This window comes from Xyrauchen texanus, chromosome 34, assembly GCF_025860055.1.
Source record: "Xyrauchen texanus isolate HMW12.3.18 chromosome 34, RBS_HiC_50CHRs, whole genome shotgun sequence".
Taxonomy (NCBI): Eukaryota; Metazoa; Chordata; class Actinopteri; order Cypriniformes; family Catostomidae; genus Xyrauchen; species Xyrauchen texanus.
Window position 1 is genome coordinate 27,124,567 of NC_068309.1, and position 14,031 is coordinate 27,138,597.

The following is a 14,031-nucleotide window of genomic DNA, read 5'->3' on the forward strand; positions in this document are numbered from 1 at the left end:
TTGCTAAAATAGATCTTATATATATATATATATATATATATATATATATATATATATATATATAATTATTATTGTGTTTTCCTTATTGTGTTTTCCTTATGTGTTTTCCTTATGGAATTACACTTAAATTATTATTGTCACAATTCACTGTTGTCTGTCCTGTGTTTTGGCTGTCATCCATTCCTCCCGGACTACATTTCCCATAATTCCCTGCCCTCATCACTGCCAGCTGTCCTTGATTGTTTCTCACCTGTGTCTCATTCACCTCATTAGTCTTTGTGTAATTAAAGTCCTATTATTTGCTCACTCCTTGTAAGTTTTTGTATGTGTTTGACCTCCTGTGTATTACCTAAGCCCATAGTATATGGTTCCTTTGTTCCTTAGTTTATCTTGTTGTGGATGTTTTCTTTGTTATTGTGTTTATCCTGTTATTCTGTAGTTTGTTTATTTTATTAAACAGTTTTAGCTGCATTTAGATCCTGCTCCTTTCATTTTGTAAACGAAATAAGACTTTAGTTCTTTGGACTTTACCAACTTCACCAAACACTTAAGAGAGATGACAATGGGTTACATATACAGTGTCTCATCAACAAGAACACTTATCTGAATGACAACAGAATTTGTTTGTTTTGGCTCATCTATTTCTCACTGCCATAGGAACCAAATTTAAATTTAGTTAATGATTATTGTTCTAGAAAGTTGAACGTTTAAATTCACTCAAGTATTTGCTCAATCCAAAACAAATAAAGGAATAAATGAAACAATCTTGAGTATCATTACAATAAAAATAAATTATACAATACAAGTGTGTGTGTGTGTGTGTGCGTGTGTGTGCGTGCGTGCGTGCGTTTTGGTGTCTGGCATTTAAATTTAGCTTTACATGAATTTCAGAATATCTTTGGTATATTTCTCTCTTGCTTTCATTAAAATATCTATAAATATATAGTCAACCTGGCATGGACTCAAGAAGTTTGTATTAAACTTGATGATCATGTTATCGCAGCATGATTGTTCCAAAGAGTATCATCTGTGCTTCAGTGGAAGCAAGGAAATCTGAACATTTGTGTAAAATATTGATATGTTTCTCACCCACACCTATCATATGGCTTCTGAAGACATGGAATTAACCACTGGATTTTTATGAATTACTTTTATGCTGCCTTTATATGATTTTTAGAGCTTCAAAGTTTTGGTCACCATTTACTTGCATTGAATGGACCTACACATCTGAGAGTATATGAGAGAATTTTCATTTTTGGATGAAATACCCCTTTAAACCACACCAAACTTCTAATAATGTTGCAGCTTTTTTTCACTGGCTAAGATAAAATAAATTAGATCATGGGAAAAATGTATTAATAACAGTTATAGTAAAACTTTTTCAAATTGCCTGCTAAATACATGCGTTCCTAAAATGTGTTTCTTTTGCGGGTTGTTTTTAAGGACTCTATGCCAAAAAAGCAAAATGCAATATATAGGCTTTACGTTTTCTGCAAGACAATTCCAATAGAATGTGCCAATGTGATTTTGTAACAAAACAGCAACATGGCATTGAATGAACTTTCAGTTACAGTAACATGATGTTGACGTAATGCAACAGTGAACTTGACTGGACAAGTAAAACACTATTAATATGGATGGCTTAGTTCCCCCTGTAACAACAAATGTATTAGACAAATATTTCAATCAAAACTCAATGAATGCTCAAGTTTCTGACATTGATTGGAAAAAAGCTTAGCTAAATCCTTATTTATTCCGTATTACTTACAAGGTGAAAGAAATGTACTTTATAATACTGCACAAAATTCACCCCTGTAATGCAGCTTTATCTAAATATATGGATATTGATAAAAAAATGTATATGTTGTGGTGTAAATGAGGAAGACTTGGTTTATTTATTTTATAACTGTGATGTATCCTCAAAATCTCAGAAAGGTGTCATATGTACCAAAAAAGAAAAACAAGATGGAGTCTGTGGTATACTTTTATATTCTGCCGACCAAAATGCCACTTAATTCTGTTTGAAATGGAAAGTCTTTTAAATGTATTATGGATAAGAATAACAATTTACTAAATTTAATTGAGAAATTATTTGTGCTGTAAAGCACCTAACTTTGCATCTTTATCATATATTTGCCCTTAAATAAGGTATATATTTTGAAGAAAAGTATTATCTTTCTTTCTTTCTTTCTTTCTTTTATACTAATGTCATTTTGAGAAAAAAAATCTTAAAAAAAAAGAGGAATAAATAAAATAAAGGCGTAATAATCGAGCCCCGGTCCGGTGTCATCTATAAATACGAGATCGACTAGTCATGTCTGTAAGATGTTTCAATGGACGCCTTTGACTTGTTCAGAAAACTTGGAGCTGGAGCAAAGTTTGATCTGAAAAAGTTTGCTAAAGATGCGGAGCGATTTAAGGTACGTTTTCATGTAAAGCTTATTATAAAGTTAAGGTATATTTAGGTTATTGTCAAATAAAATTACGGAAATTCATGGATTAGAAAAGGTGCCACATGGCTACCATGTGTTGCCAGTTTCCATTGAATGTGCCTGGAAATGCTAATGCTAACAACACGAAGAGAGTGCCTGAACAAATTGTGTGACATAGTAACAGTCCAACTTGAGTTTGGTGCCGAGGGAAATAGCACAACTGACTACTATTGTATTTCGATTTACTAAATAAACACACGCTCGTTTGTTCAGGATTAATTATTGTGGTGTTCTCTTAGGTAGTGAAATCACAGCGCAAAGATACCTCAAATCAGCTGGCTGGTATCAGTTTCTTTGGCACAGAGAGACATGAGAGCGCATCTCTGGAGTCCAGGCTCAATGAGGAAGAGGAGGAAGGAGAAGATGAAGACGATGATGATGATGCTGCACTGGAGGAAGAGGGAGGTGATGGAGAGCAGGTCTCTGATAAACGGAAACGGTCTAAAGTGGATGAGCCAGTGAAAGCAGCACGCAAGAAAAGGAAAGGTGATAAAAAGAAACCTGAAGGTAAACGATCTCTTTTGATATGGACATTGTTTAAGGAGAAATGGAAATTTGTCAATAGACAAATTTGCCACAACTACCATTCAAATGTTATTGGTTTTCAATCTCTCCTGAAACAGAGCATGAGACCAACAGTGGTGGAGAGCAAGAGGGAGTGGGGATCCAATGGATGTCATCACAAGACAAGGCAAAGGATCCCAAGACTAAAGACAAAGAGTCCAAAGGCAAGCCCTCAGTGAAAAGACTAAAGCAACTTCATAAGGAGAAGGTACAGATGGGTTCTTATTGTTTTTACATGGGATACTTGATTCTGGTTGCTCAGTAGTGGCGTTCAGTAACCGCATATCATCTCTGTCAAGAAAAAAGATTAAACTTACTATTTCAAATTAGTCAATCAATATTCATTTCCCATATGTTTATTTATGTAGCCATGTCAGTTACATCAGGGTCCTGATCCCCCTTTTTTCCTGTATATTTTGTGACAATGACCGGCTGACTGTGCATCATCCTTTACTTGTAACACAGCTCTTTTGAACATCCTGTGGTCAGATGTTTTTGTATTGTGATTGCTAAACCAGTCAGTCGATTTACCACATAGCTGTGCTAGTTTCTTGTCTGTTGTATCACTCCGTGGTCTCATTCTTCTCACATATTACAATAATTTCAACTCAAATCAATATTTCATGGCCATTTAATTTCCAATATTTCATATTCGTTTTGCGTCGGGGTCCTGATCGCCTTGTCTGTGTTTATTCTGATATACGGACTTGTTAGATGCCTCCATTAATGGGATTGTTCACCCAACAATTATAATTCTCTCATCTTTTACTCACCCTTATGTCATCTCAAATTCGTATGACTTTCTTCTGTGGAACACAAAAATATTTTAATGGAGTTATGATGTGTGTTTGTCTATACAATGCAAGTGAATGGTGACCAAAACTATGAAGCTCCAAAAAGCACAATGAGGCAGCATAAAAGTAATTCATATGACTCCAGTCATTTAATTCCTGACTTCTAAAGCGAACCAATCAGTTTTGTGAGAGAACAGACACAATTATAACTTTTTAGAGAATTATAATTATTGGGTTAACTGTTTCTTTAATTTTACTGATTGTGTGTTGGTTTAAATAAAAGCAGATGTTTAAAGCTGCTTCAGATAACTATAAAATCATCTAAATGTCTGTTTACATAATCAGGAAATAAAAATAAAAAAACGGTTCAAGAAAATATGCTTTATTGCACATTTTAGATTGTATATTTGAAATATTTTAAGTCAAGTCAATTTTATTTGTATAGTGCCTTTCACAACACAGATCGTTTCAAAGTAACTTTACAGAAGATCAGGCATTAACAGACGATAAAACTATAATTTCTATAATGTTGATGAAACATCATTGTGTAATTAGATAAAATACGATTGTTAATCGTGTTTAAAAATAAGTAATTAAATAGTAATTGTATTTATAACTCCAGTGAGCAAGCTGAAGGTGGCAAGGAACACAAAACTCCATAAGATGTAGATTAATGGAGAAAAATAACCTTTGGAGAAACCAGACTCACTGTGGGGGCCAGTTCCCCTCTGGCTAACATCATGAATATAATGTAAATATTACTTATGTATAGTTAAAGTCATGGTATAAAATTATTAGATTAGATTCAACTTTATTGTAATTGTGCAAAATACAAGTACAGAGCCAATGAAATGCAGTGGAGTGAATGAAATGCAGTGCGTCACCCTTTGTTTTAAACTAAGTAAGTGTTAAGGGTCAGTGTTTAAACATTGATTTTGTTTGAACTGTAAGATTACATTATTTTGAGAATTTTGTATGTATTAAATATTAAGAATACATTTGTTAAAAAGAGTTTCATTTATACAGGCTGCTGTATACTATACTTGTAATGCTTTCTATGCTGATAATTACCCCACATGAGAAAGAATTTAATTGCTTATTTTGGTTAGGCAAGTCCCTTATTTTGAGCTTGTTTTTACAGACCAGGTCGCGTTTCTCTTGTGAGATCTGGTCACACTACAACTGGTATAAGGGTGATCATATGCAGTTTTTGGCACAGGGTACTGTCATTTAAAAAAATTACCTTATAAACTATTCTTTTGTTCTAACCGGTTACCATTTGTAAGAACCAAAATTGAAAAAATGCAGTTTGATGCATGTTACTGATATCACAATTGATGGAGTGGTGTAGATCTTAAAATTACTTGTTGATGAGAAACCGAAACAAACAGGGTTGGGTGTCCCCTAGGATCTACATTACTTGATGTGATGATCTGATGGTGGTATGGAAAAAAACACTTGTTTTAACTGAATGTCTGTTTTAGATGAATCAGATACGGCACAAAAACCGGATTAACGTGCATGGGGCAGACATCCCAGATCCCGTCTGCAATTTTGAGGAGCTGCAGAATGAGTACGATCTGGACCCACGAGTCATTCAGAACATTAAGGCAGCTGGTTTTCAAACCCCCACACCCATTCAGATGCAGGCCGTTCCTCTCATGATGCATGTATGTTTTCTGTTCATATTTTACACCTAATATAATTGTTTTAGTTTTCCTTGTTCCTCATCCTTAATTGGAGCGTTTTATCATTGACTCCACTGATCTCTGAGTTTTAGGGGAGAGAGATCCTGGCATGCGCTCCTACGGGCTCTGGTAAGACTATGGCCTTCTGCCTGCCCCTGCTTGCCCACCTTCGCCAGCCCCTCAATAAGGGCTTCAGAGCCCTCATCATCTCCCCTACCAGAGAACTTGCCAGTCAGGTAAACTTTAAGCCTGCTGTTAATCAGTTCTAAGTAGATAATTTTGATGTAGTAAAATCATGTACAGCAAAATATCAACACTGTTTGAACATTGACTGATGTAACTATAGCTATAAAGAGAGTTTGTTTTGATTTTTAGACCCACAGAGAATTGCTCAAGCTGTCTGAGGGAGTGGGCTTCAGAGTTCACATTATCAATAAAGGAGTTGACGCAGTTAAAAAATACGGTCCCAAATCGGCAAAGAAATTTGGTATGTGCAACATTTTGACATGAGCGCTTGGATAATATATTGGTTTATTTTAAATGTGATGGGTGTTATTTCTCTGCCATTAGAGGCAACATATGTCTGATGTTGATTAGACAAACAGATTGCACTGCCCCAACTCTAGCAATGCTTTGATAGAGCCACAGTATTTACACTTTAATGGAAAATCAGCTTGAAAATAGGTAACTTATAGTTGATTCTGAATATTAAGCTGGTAGATGAGATTCAGTGTGATTCACTTTCTTATTCTTATGTTTTATTTGCAGATATATTGGTTACCACTCCAAATAGATTGATATACTTACTGAATCAAGACCCTCCTGCTGTCGACTTAAAAAGGTAAGTCTGTATTGCAACGCTCTGAAGTTTAGTTTAAGATGGGCAGCAATAAACCACTACTGTCGTGCTTCGTAGGCGCATATATTTTTAATGGTTTTTATTTATTTTTTTATGCCCTTTTCTCCCCAATTTTGGAGTGCCTAATTCCCACTACTTAGTAGGTCCTTGTGGTGGCGCGGCTACTCACCTCAATCCGGGTGACGGAGGACAAGTCTCAGTTGCCTCCGCTTCTGAGACCGTAGGAGTCACTCAGCACACCCTGGATTCAAACTAGTGACTCCAGGGTTGGTTGTCAGTGTCTATACTCATGGAGCTACCCAGGCCCCCATATATTTTAAATGTTAATTTATAAACCTTTAATGACTGACCTACCGTGAGCTCTGAGGTTGTTAATCGATGGTATATTCTTCCTCTAAAGCCACAATTTTCTCCAGCAATCAGAAAGTCTTACCAAGCAACCATTGATCCACTGTGAATGATGCAATCAAACCGGTATTCCTACACTCTACAATTATATATATTTGCATATACACTCACTGAGGACTTGATTAGGAACACTACGGTCTTAATAAAGTGCCTGACGTGGTCTTCTGGTGTTTCAATGTGTTGTGCATTCTGAGATGCTATTCTGCTCACTACAATTGTACAGAGTGTTATCTGTGTAACTGGAGACTTTGTCAGCTTGAACCAGTCTGGCCATTCTCCGTTGACCTCTCTCATCAACAAGTTATTTCCGTCTGCAGAACTGCCGATCACTGGATGTTTTTGGCACCATTCTGAGTAAACTCTAGAGACTGTTGTGCATGAAAATCCCAGAAGATCAGTAGTTACAGAAAGACTCAAACCAGCCCGTCTGGCACCAACAATCATGCCACAGTCCAAATCACTGAGATTACATTTTTCTCCCATTCTGATGGTTGATTGTTTTTGTCTCTAGTATGATTTTATCTTTCTATCTCTGGTGTGTGTAGTGTTGAATGGCTGGTGGTAGATGAATCAGACAAGCTCTTTGAGGAAGGCAAGACAGGTTTCAGGGAGCAGCTTGCCACCATCTTTCTAGCCTGCTCCTCTCCCAAAATCCGCCGGGCTCTTTTCAGTGCCACCTTCGCCACAGATGTAGAGCAGTGGTGCCAGCTGAACCTAGACAATCTCGTCTCTGTTAACATTGGACCAAGGTATCAGAACTTTGCTTTGTCAATTTGGTTTGAGATCATTTATTATATTTTTTTTGTGATGTTTCCTGCTTGCACCATGTGCAGCAACATTAAGACAAAAAACACAATGGTTGATTATTTCCACAGGAACTCTGCTGCTGAGACAGTGGAGCAGGAACTGCTTTTTGTGGGCTCAGAGAACGGAAAACTGCTGGCTATGAGAAACCTTATAAAGAAGGTCAGTGAAGTTATCACTTCATCAATCAAATGATTAGATATCAGTTCTTACCTCATGCCAATGAAGACAGGTTTGAATTTCAATAGTTAGGAGTCTTATAGGTGAGTTCAGAATAACATGTTTTCCTTTCAGGGATTTCTGCCACCTGTGTTGGTGTTTGTGCAATCTATTGAGCGTGCCCGAGAGCTGTTCCATGAACTGGTTTATGAGGGAATAAACGTGGATGTGATCCATGCAGATCGCACGCAACAGCAGGTTGATGAAATAAAATGTATTATCATTCCCAAAATAATGTAATTAATCATTAATTAGCACATTTAAAGCATTCGTAGAGAGACTTACCATCAAAAGTATAAATAGTTTATACAGTTTGTCTGTGCATTTTGTGCATCTTAAAGTATTGCAAATGCATTCCTTGATTTTTGTATCTCACATTTATATGGCCTCAGTAACTCATCTTTTTCTTAATCTATTCATGGATCCTCTCTTTAGAGGGACAATGTTGTCAGTAGTTTCCGTTCAGGGAAGATCTGGGTGCTGATCTGCACGGCTCTCCTGGCTCGTGGAATTGACTTCAAGGGTGTCAACCTGGTCATCAACTACGACTTCCCTACCTCTGCTGTAGAATACATCCACCGGATCGGTTGGTCTACTATAATATAATAACGGAGTAGTGTATTAGTTCACATTGTGCACCTTGGTTGTACTAAGCCGGGTTTCTTTCATCTCTTCCCCTTATAGGGCGCACAGGAAGAGCAGGGCACAAAGGAAAGGCAATAACTTTTTTCACAGAGGATGACAAACCTCTCCTACGCAGGTAATAATAGAGCTTATTTAAAATGTACAACTAGATGAAATGCAAGCAAATTAAACAACTCTGAATTTCAACTTTTGTTCACTTTCATTTTTTTTTTATATGGATCAGCGTTGCCAATGTCATAAAGCAAGCTGGATGTCCAGTTCCTGACTACATGATGGGATTCAAGAAAATCAAGGGGTGCGTTTACTCTTGTATAACATACAGTTTGTCTTTCCTCGGGTCTCTTTTACCCTGCATTTTTTCTACCACTTTTCTTATCGCAACTTTTGTGAAACTGGAAAGAATCAGTCTAGTATATGTTCCTTGATCATTACAATGGTTTGGAGATAAAGACCACATGCCTAAATGTGTAAAACACTGTTTTATGGATCATCACAAGTTCGATAGCAATTTATGATCTCACATTTCTATCCTCACAGGAAAGTTAAACGACAGCTTGCAAAAAAGCCACCAAGACGGTCAACAATTCGTACAACTCCTCGTTTTCTCATGAAGAAAAAGCCTTTCAAGGGAAAAAGGTATGTTCTTTTCCTCAGTGCAGAAAATCCTTATTGAATAGTAAAAATAGTTTGATTCATTATCACAGGACAGGACTGCAGTCACATGGTTTCTGACTCCGTTTAGGAGAGATTTTCATCATCCTACCATTGTGAGGAAAACAATTTTGGGTGTTATGCTTTTTGACAATTATTTGACTGTAGATGCAAACATTTGAGTAGTTTAAAATGTGATTATAATAGTAAAATATTCTTGTAACTTGTATATAATGGTGGTTTTTGACCTTTTTTTGTTTTCTAGGAAAAAAGGAAAATCAGCCACAAAAGCAAGTGGAGATACATCAGAAATCAGTTCAAAGAGTTGAGATTCAAGCGCGTTGTACAGACTGCTTATTTCCTCTTACTAATGTTATTGTCTCTAATAAACAAAAATGTAACCATTTTCTGTAAAAATTCTCCTTGTTGTGGCAATCATAGCTCTTAGTGCTCTTCAGAGTTAAAAATATACTTCCAACACATAGCACTAAAACATTACAACTATCTCTGTAGGCCTAAACAATGCAACATACAACTCAGAAGATCCAAAAAACATATAAAGGCAGCATAAAAATAATAAAATTTCACATTAATTTTATGGGGAAAGACCGAAATCTCCAAAACGGTTTGTCAAGATTTTAAGAAAGTAACGTTTCAAATCAGTAATAAAATCTGACAACAATGGCATCATACATTTTACAGGCTGGTCCAGCTAATGTGCATACGTATTCTCAAAAACGAACAGGCGATGTCTATCACAAAGGCTCCTTAAGTTTTAATGTGGGACGGACGTTCGTACAGTCTTCAGCATTTCGATTTCTCCCATTCATGAGCACCAGTGTCCCATCTCATCCAATAATATCTCTGTTTGACACCTTTGGATTAATGTTTCACATTTGAGACAAATAGCTGATCACTACAGGAATTAGTAATATACTGGCAAAAAAAAGTATGTGAATCCTTTATTATTAGCTGGTTTTCTGCATTAATTGGTCATATAATGTGATCTTAATCGAAGTCACAAGTATAGACAAACACAATGAGCTTTAGCTAACAACACACAAACAATTATATGCTCACCGGTCATCTGAGATGCTATTCTGTTCACTACAATTGTACAGAGCAGTTATCTAAATTACCGTAGTCTTTCTCTCAGCTCGAACCACTCTGGCCAGTCTCCGTTCACCTCTCTCATCAACAAGGCATTTTTGTCCACAGAACTGCCGCTCACTGGATGTTTTTTGTTTTTGGCACCATTCTGAGTAAACTCTAGAGACTGTTGTGTGAGAAAATCCCAGGAGATCAGCAGTTTCAGAAATACTCAAACCAGCCCATCTGGCACCAACAATCATGTCACAGTCTAAATCACTGAGATCACATTTTTCCCAATTCTGATATTTGATATGAACATTAAATGAAGCTCCTGACCCATATCTGCATGATTTTATACATTACACTGCTGCTACACAATCGGCTGATTAGATATTATCATGAATTTGTTGATGCACAGGTGTACCTAATAAAGTGGCCGGTAAGTGTAATCTTTCATGTTTTTATTGAACACATCCCATTAAACATTCACAGTGCTGTGGAAAAAGTAAGTGAACCCTTGAATTCAATGACTGGTGGATCTACACTTGACACCAATAATTTCAACCTAGCATTTCAAGTAGCTGTGGATTAGACCTGCACAACATTCAGAAGGAATTAATTTTTACCTCAATGATGTTAAGTGGTCCAGGCCCCGAAGCAGCCCCAAATCATGATGGTCCCTCAACCGTACTTCACTTTAGGGTGATGTTTTCATGTTGGTATGCAGTGGCCTTTTTACGTCTTACGTAGTGCTGCATGTTCTTCCCAAACAACACAACCGTAGTTTCATCAGTCCACATAAAGGTTTCTCAGTAGTGTTGTGGAGTGTCAAGGTGGTCTTTGGCAGTCTTCAGGTGTGTGGCAATGCTACGGACACCATGCCTGTTTAATGTTTTACGTATAGCAGACTCCTTTTAGTCATATTGTCTGCACGGCTACTTATATGGAGTGTACCTAATCGTCTCCATTTATATACAGTTTTTCTAGCTATGGAGAGATGAATATCAGAGCTCTTCGATATAACGATATAACAATTCTTGATCGTAGGTCTTCTGAGATCTCATTTTGTGCAAGGCATGTTCCATGTCAGCAGATGCTTCTTGTGAATAGCAAACTCAAAATGTTTGAGTGCTTTTTATAAGTTAAAGTAGCTTTAGCCCACACCTCCAATCTTGTTTCATTAATTGGATGCCAGGTTTGCCAACTCTTGACTCTAATTAGCTTATGTTGACGTCATTAGACTAGGGGTTCACATTCTTTTTCCAACCTACATTGAATGTTTGAATAATACGTGTAATATGTACAAGAACAATACGATAATTTGTATCATTAGATAAAACAGATTGTGTTTGTTCATTATTGTAACTAAGATGAAGATCAAATTTATAAATAAATGCAGGTAATTCCAAAGGGTTTACTCTAACAAAGGTTTGAGTTCAGCAGATAAAGGAGGAAGTGGGAACGGGTTTCCATAGTTCACGTGAGTCCGTGTTATTCACAAATAACCAGCAATCACTCTACAGCTTCACTTCAAAACACAAGAAGGCTTTTCAGCGTCACTCAAATAAACAGTCCGCTTTTTAGCTTCACAAAACACAAAGCTCTCTCTCAAGGGACAGATACGAAGACTCTGGTCTGTGTGTCTGTCTCTGTGAACTGGCCATCTTTTTATCACCCCCAACTCTCACTGTGAACATAGAGATGTTAATTAATCACAATTCATCTTTCTCTCTCCCCAGAGGGGCGCTCGACCACAACCTCACCTCCACATTTACATACTTTTTCTTGCCACTGTAACTACTCAGAATGCAAAGAAATGTTACAAAATACAATAATTTCAGGAAAAACACTCATTGGAATTGAGATGTTTAACCACTGAAAAGAACTGGACAGGACATGGTATAATTAAATAGTTAGCCTAGGATGAATTGCAATGGCTGATCAGGCATGGATCTGAAGGTGGAGTAATTCAACATTTTATTTAAAATTGAAGTTGTTATGTTGAACTTATGTGGAACTGTGGCTCAGGTGGTAGAGGGGGTTGGCTGCTAATCGCAGAATTGGCCCACACAACTCCATGCCGAAGTGTCCTTGGGCAAGACACTGAACCCCAAGTTGCTCCCAATGGCAGGCTAGCATCATTTGTGTATGAGTGTGTGTGTGTGAATGGGTGACACAGTGTAACGAGTTTTGGTAACCTCTAAGGTTAAAAAAAACGCGCTATATAAGTGCAGACCATTTATCATTTATATTTACCAAATCAAACTACTCAGACAAGAACCTGTGGTTTGTTGCTTACTCAATTTGAGTAAGTGATGTGCTCAATTTGATGTGCTGCTGGGTTTTGCTCAAGTGTGCCGCATCCTGTTCTTGCATACTTTTTCAGTTTCAGTTAGAGCAAGCAAACTGTCACTATCCAAGGATAAATGTGTAATTTGTCAAAATTAGTTTTCTCATTTGTCATTTTCTCTAAAAACCCAACCTCACGTAGGGACATTTGGAAGACATTTCAAGGATTGATTTGAAGATTAAAGCCGCCTCCCACAGCTTTTGCAATAAATGCATTGAGTTAATATGCGTTATAAATAAAAATTGTATAACTTTTCTTACATGCTGAAATTAGAACTTTCCTTCACATGTACTTGTCTTTATGACTTAGTGATTGTTTTCATACATTGTTTTATCTTAATGAACATTTATATAGAAAAACATCCACAGTTTTAGCACCATTTGTGGACTTTTCGGATGGACCTTTACCCACCATAGGCACATTCAGTTTTATCAATGTTAAATTAGCGATCTGGAAAGATTTCACCTTAATGCCATCTGACCAGCTTTAATACGGGACAAATCACGTCCTGTATTGACTCGATACGGACGCATAATTTTATCTTTAAAAATGGGACGATCCTATATTTTACAGGACGGGAATCCTGCATCCTTGTCCCTTGTCCCATTACCCATCAAACCAAACCTCTCCAAGTTGTACCCATCACTCGAAGACCCTATCTTTCCTCATCCTGGAAAGCTCCAACACCAATGTCATTCTGGGGCTGCCATGGTTGACACATCACAAACCGGTCATCTCATGGGCAATGGGGAAGATTCGATCCTGGAAGGATTATTGTCACCTTCACTGCCTTTCCATTCCCTGTCAAGCCACCTCCATCGAAAGTGATTCCCTTGGCAGCAGGGAGACATCCCCTCCAAGTACCATACCTACCTTGATGTCACCAAACTCAACCTTCGCAGTACTTACAGTCTTATCAGAATCCGAAAGGGGGACAAGTGGAAGACACCCTTCATCACAACCATATAGCCTGGTCAGTGTTTCAGGCCTACATGAATGTGGTGCTTCTGGAGCAGGGTAGGGGTGGTGCTCTCCCAATACCATGGCAACCACCATGAACTCAATCCCTGTGCATTCTTCTCCAAGAAGCTCACCACCACATAACAGAACTGCAACATCGGAAACCATGAGCTCTTGGCCATTCTCATAAAATGACTTTGGAGGGGTTGAGACAATGTGTGGAGGGATCCCAGTTCCCTTCCAAGTCATCACCAGTCACAGCAACCTGAAGTACTTTCACTCTGCCATACGCCTCAATCCACGGCAAGCACGATGGGCCCACCTCTTCACCTGATTTCAATTCACTGTTACCTAACGTCTGGGCTCCAAAAACACCAAAGCTGACGCTCTCTCACATCTCCACTCTCCAGAACCACCTTCCTGTGACCCTTAAGCTATCAGCCCAACTTCTGTCATTATTAACCCATTCAGTGGGATTTTGAACGGGAAATCGCGTCGTTCACAG

At 37.6% G+C, this 14,031-nt stretch overlaps 1 protein-coding gene across 2 annotated transcripts; it reads left to right on the plus strand.

The window, feature by feature from the left end:
• The first annotated feature begins 2,328 nt into the window (after positions 1–2,328).
• On the plus strand, positions 2,329–9,528 carry ddx52 (DEAD (Asp-Glu-Ala-Asp) box polypeptide 52). Of its 2 annotated transcripts, none has more exons than XM_052104474.1 (15): positions 2,329–2,420; positions 2,732–2,999; positions 3,116–3,264; positions 5,335–5,520; positions 5,631–5,774; positions 5,914–6,025; positions 6,307–6,379; positions 7,351–7,554; positions 7,681–7,771; positions 7,904–8,026; positions 8,264–8,414; positions 8,513–8,588; positions 8,697–8,768; positions 9,011–9,109; positions 9,390–9,528. In XM_052104474.1, the coding sequence occupies exons 1-15, from the start codon at positions 2,334–2,336 to the stop codon at positions 9,451–9,453; spliced, it is 1,899 nt and encodes a 632-aa protein (XP_051960434.1). In that variant the 5' UTR covers positions 2,329–2,333; the 3' UTR covers positions 9,454–9,528. The 2 variants fall into 2 exon arrangements, with proteins under 2 accessions (XP_051960434.1, XP_051960435.1); XM_052104475.1 differs by having other exon boundaries at positions 2,732–2,978.
• Positions 9,529–14,031: the final 4,503 nt, after the last annotated feature.

Coding starts and splice junctions, on each gene's coding strand:
- ddx52 (XM_052104474.1), top strand. CDS start 2,334: ATGGACGCCTTTGACTTGTTCAGAAAACTTGGAGCTGGAGCAAAGTTT. Junction 5,521..5,630: donor CCGTTCCTCTCATGATGCAT/GTATGTTTTCTG, acceptor TCTGAGTTTTAG/GGGAGAGAGATCCTGGCATG. Junction 7,772..7,903: donor TGAGAAACCTTATAAAGAAG/GTCAGTGAAGTT, acceptor TTTTCCTTTCAG/GGATTTCTGCCACCTGTGTT.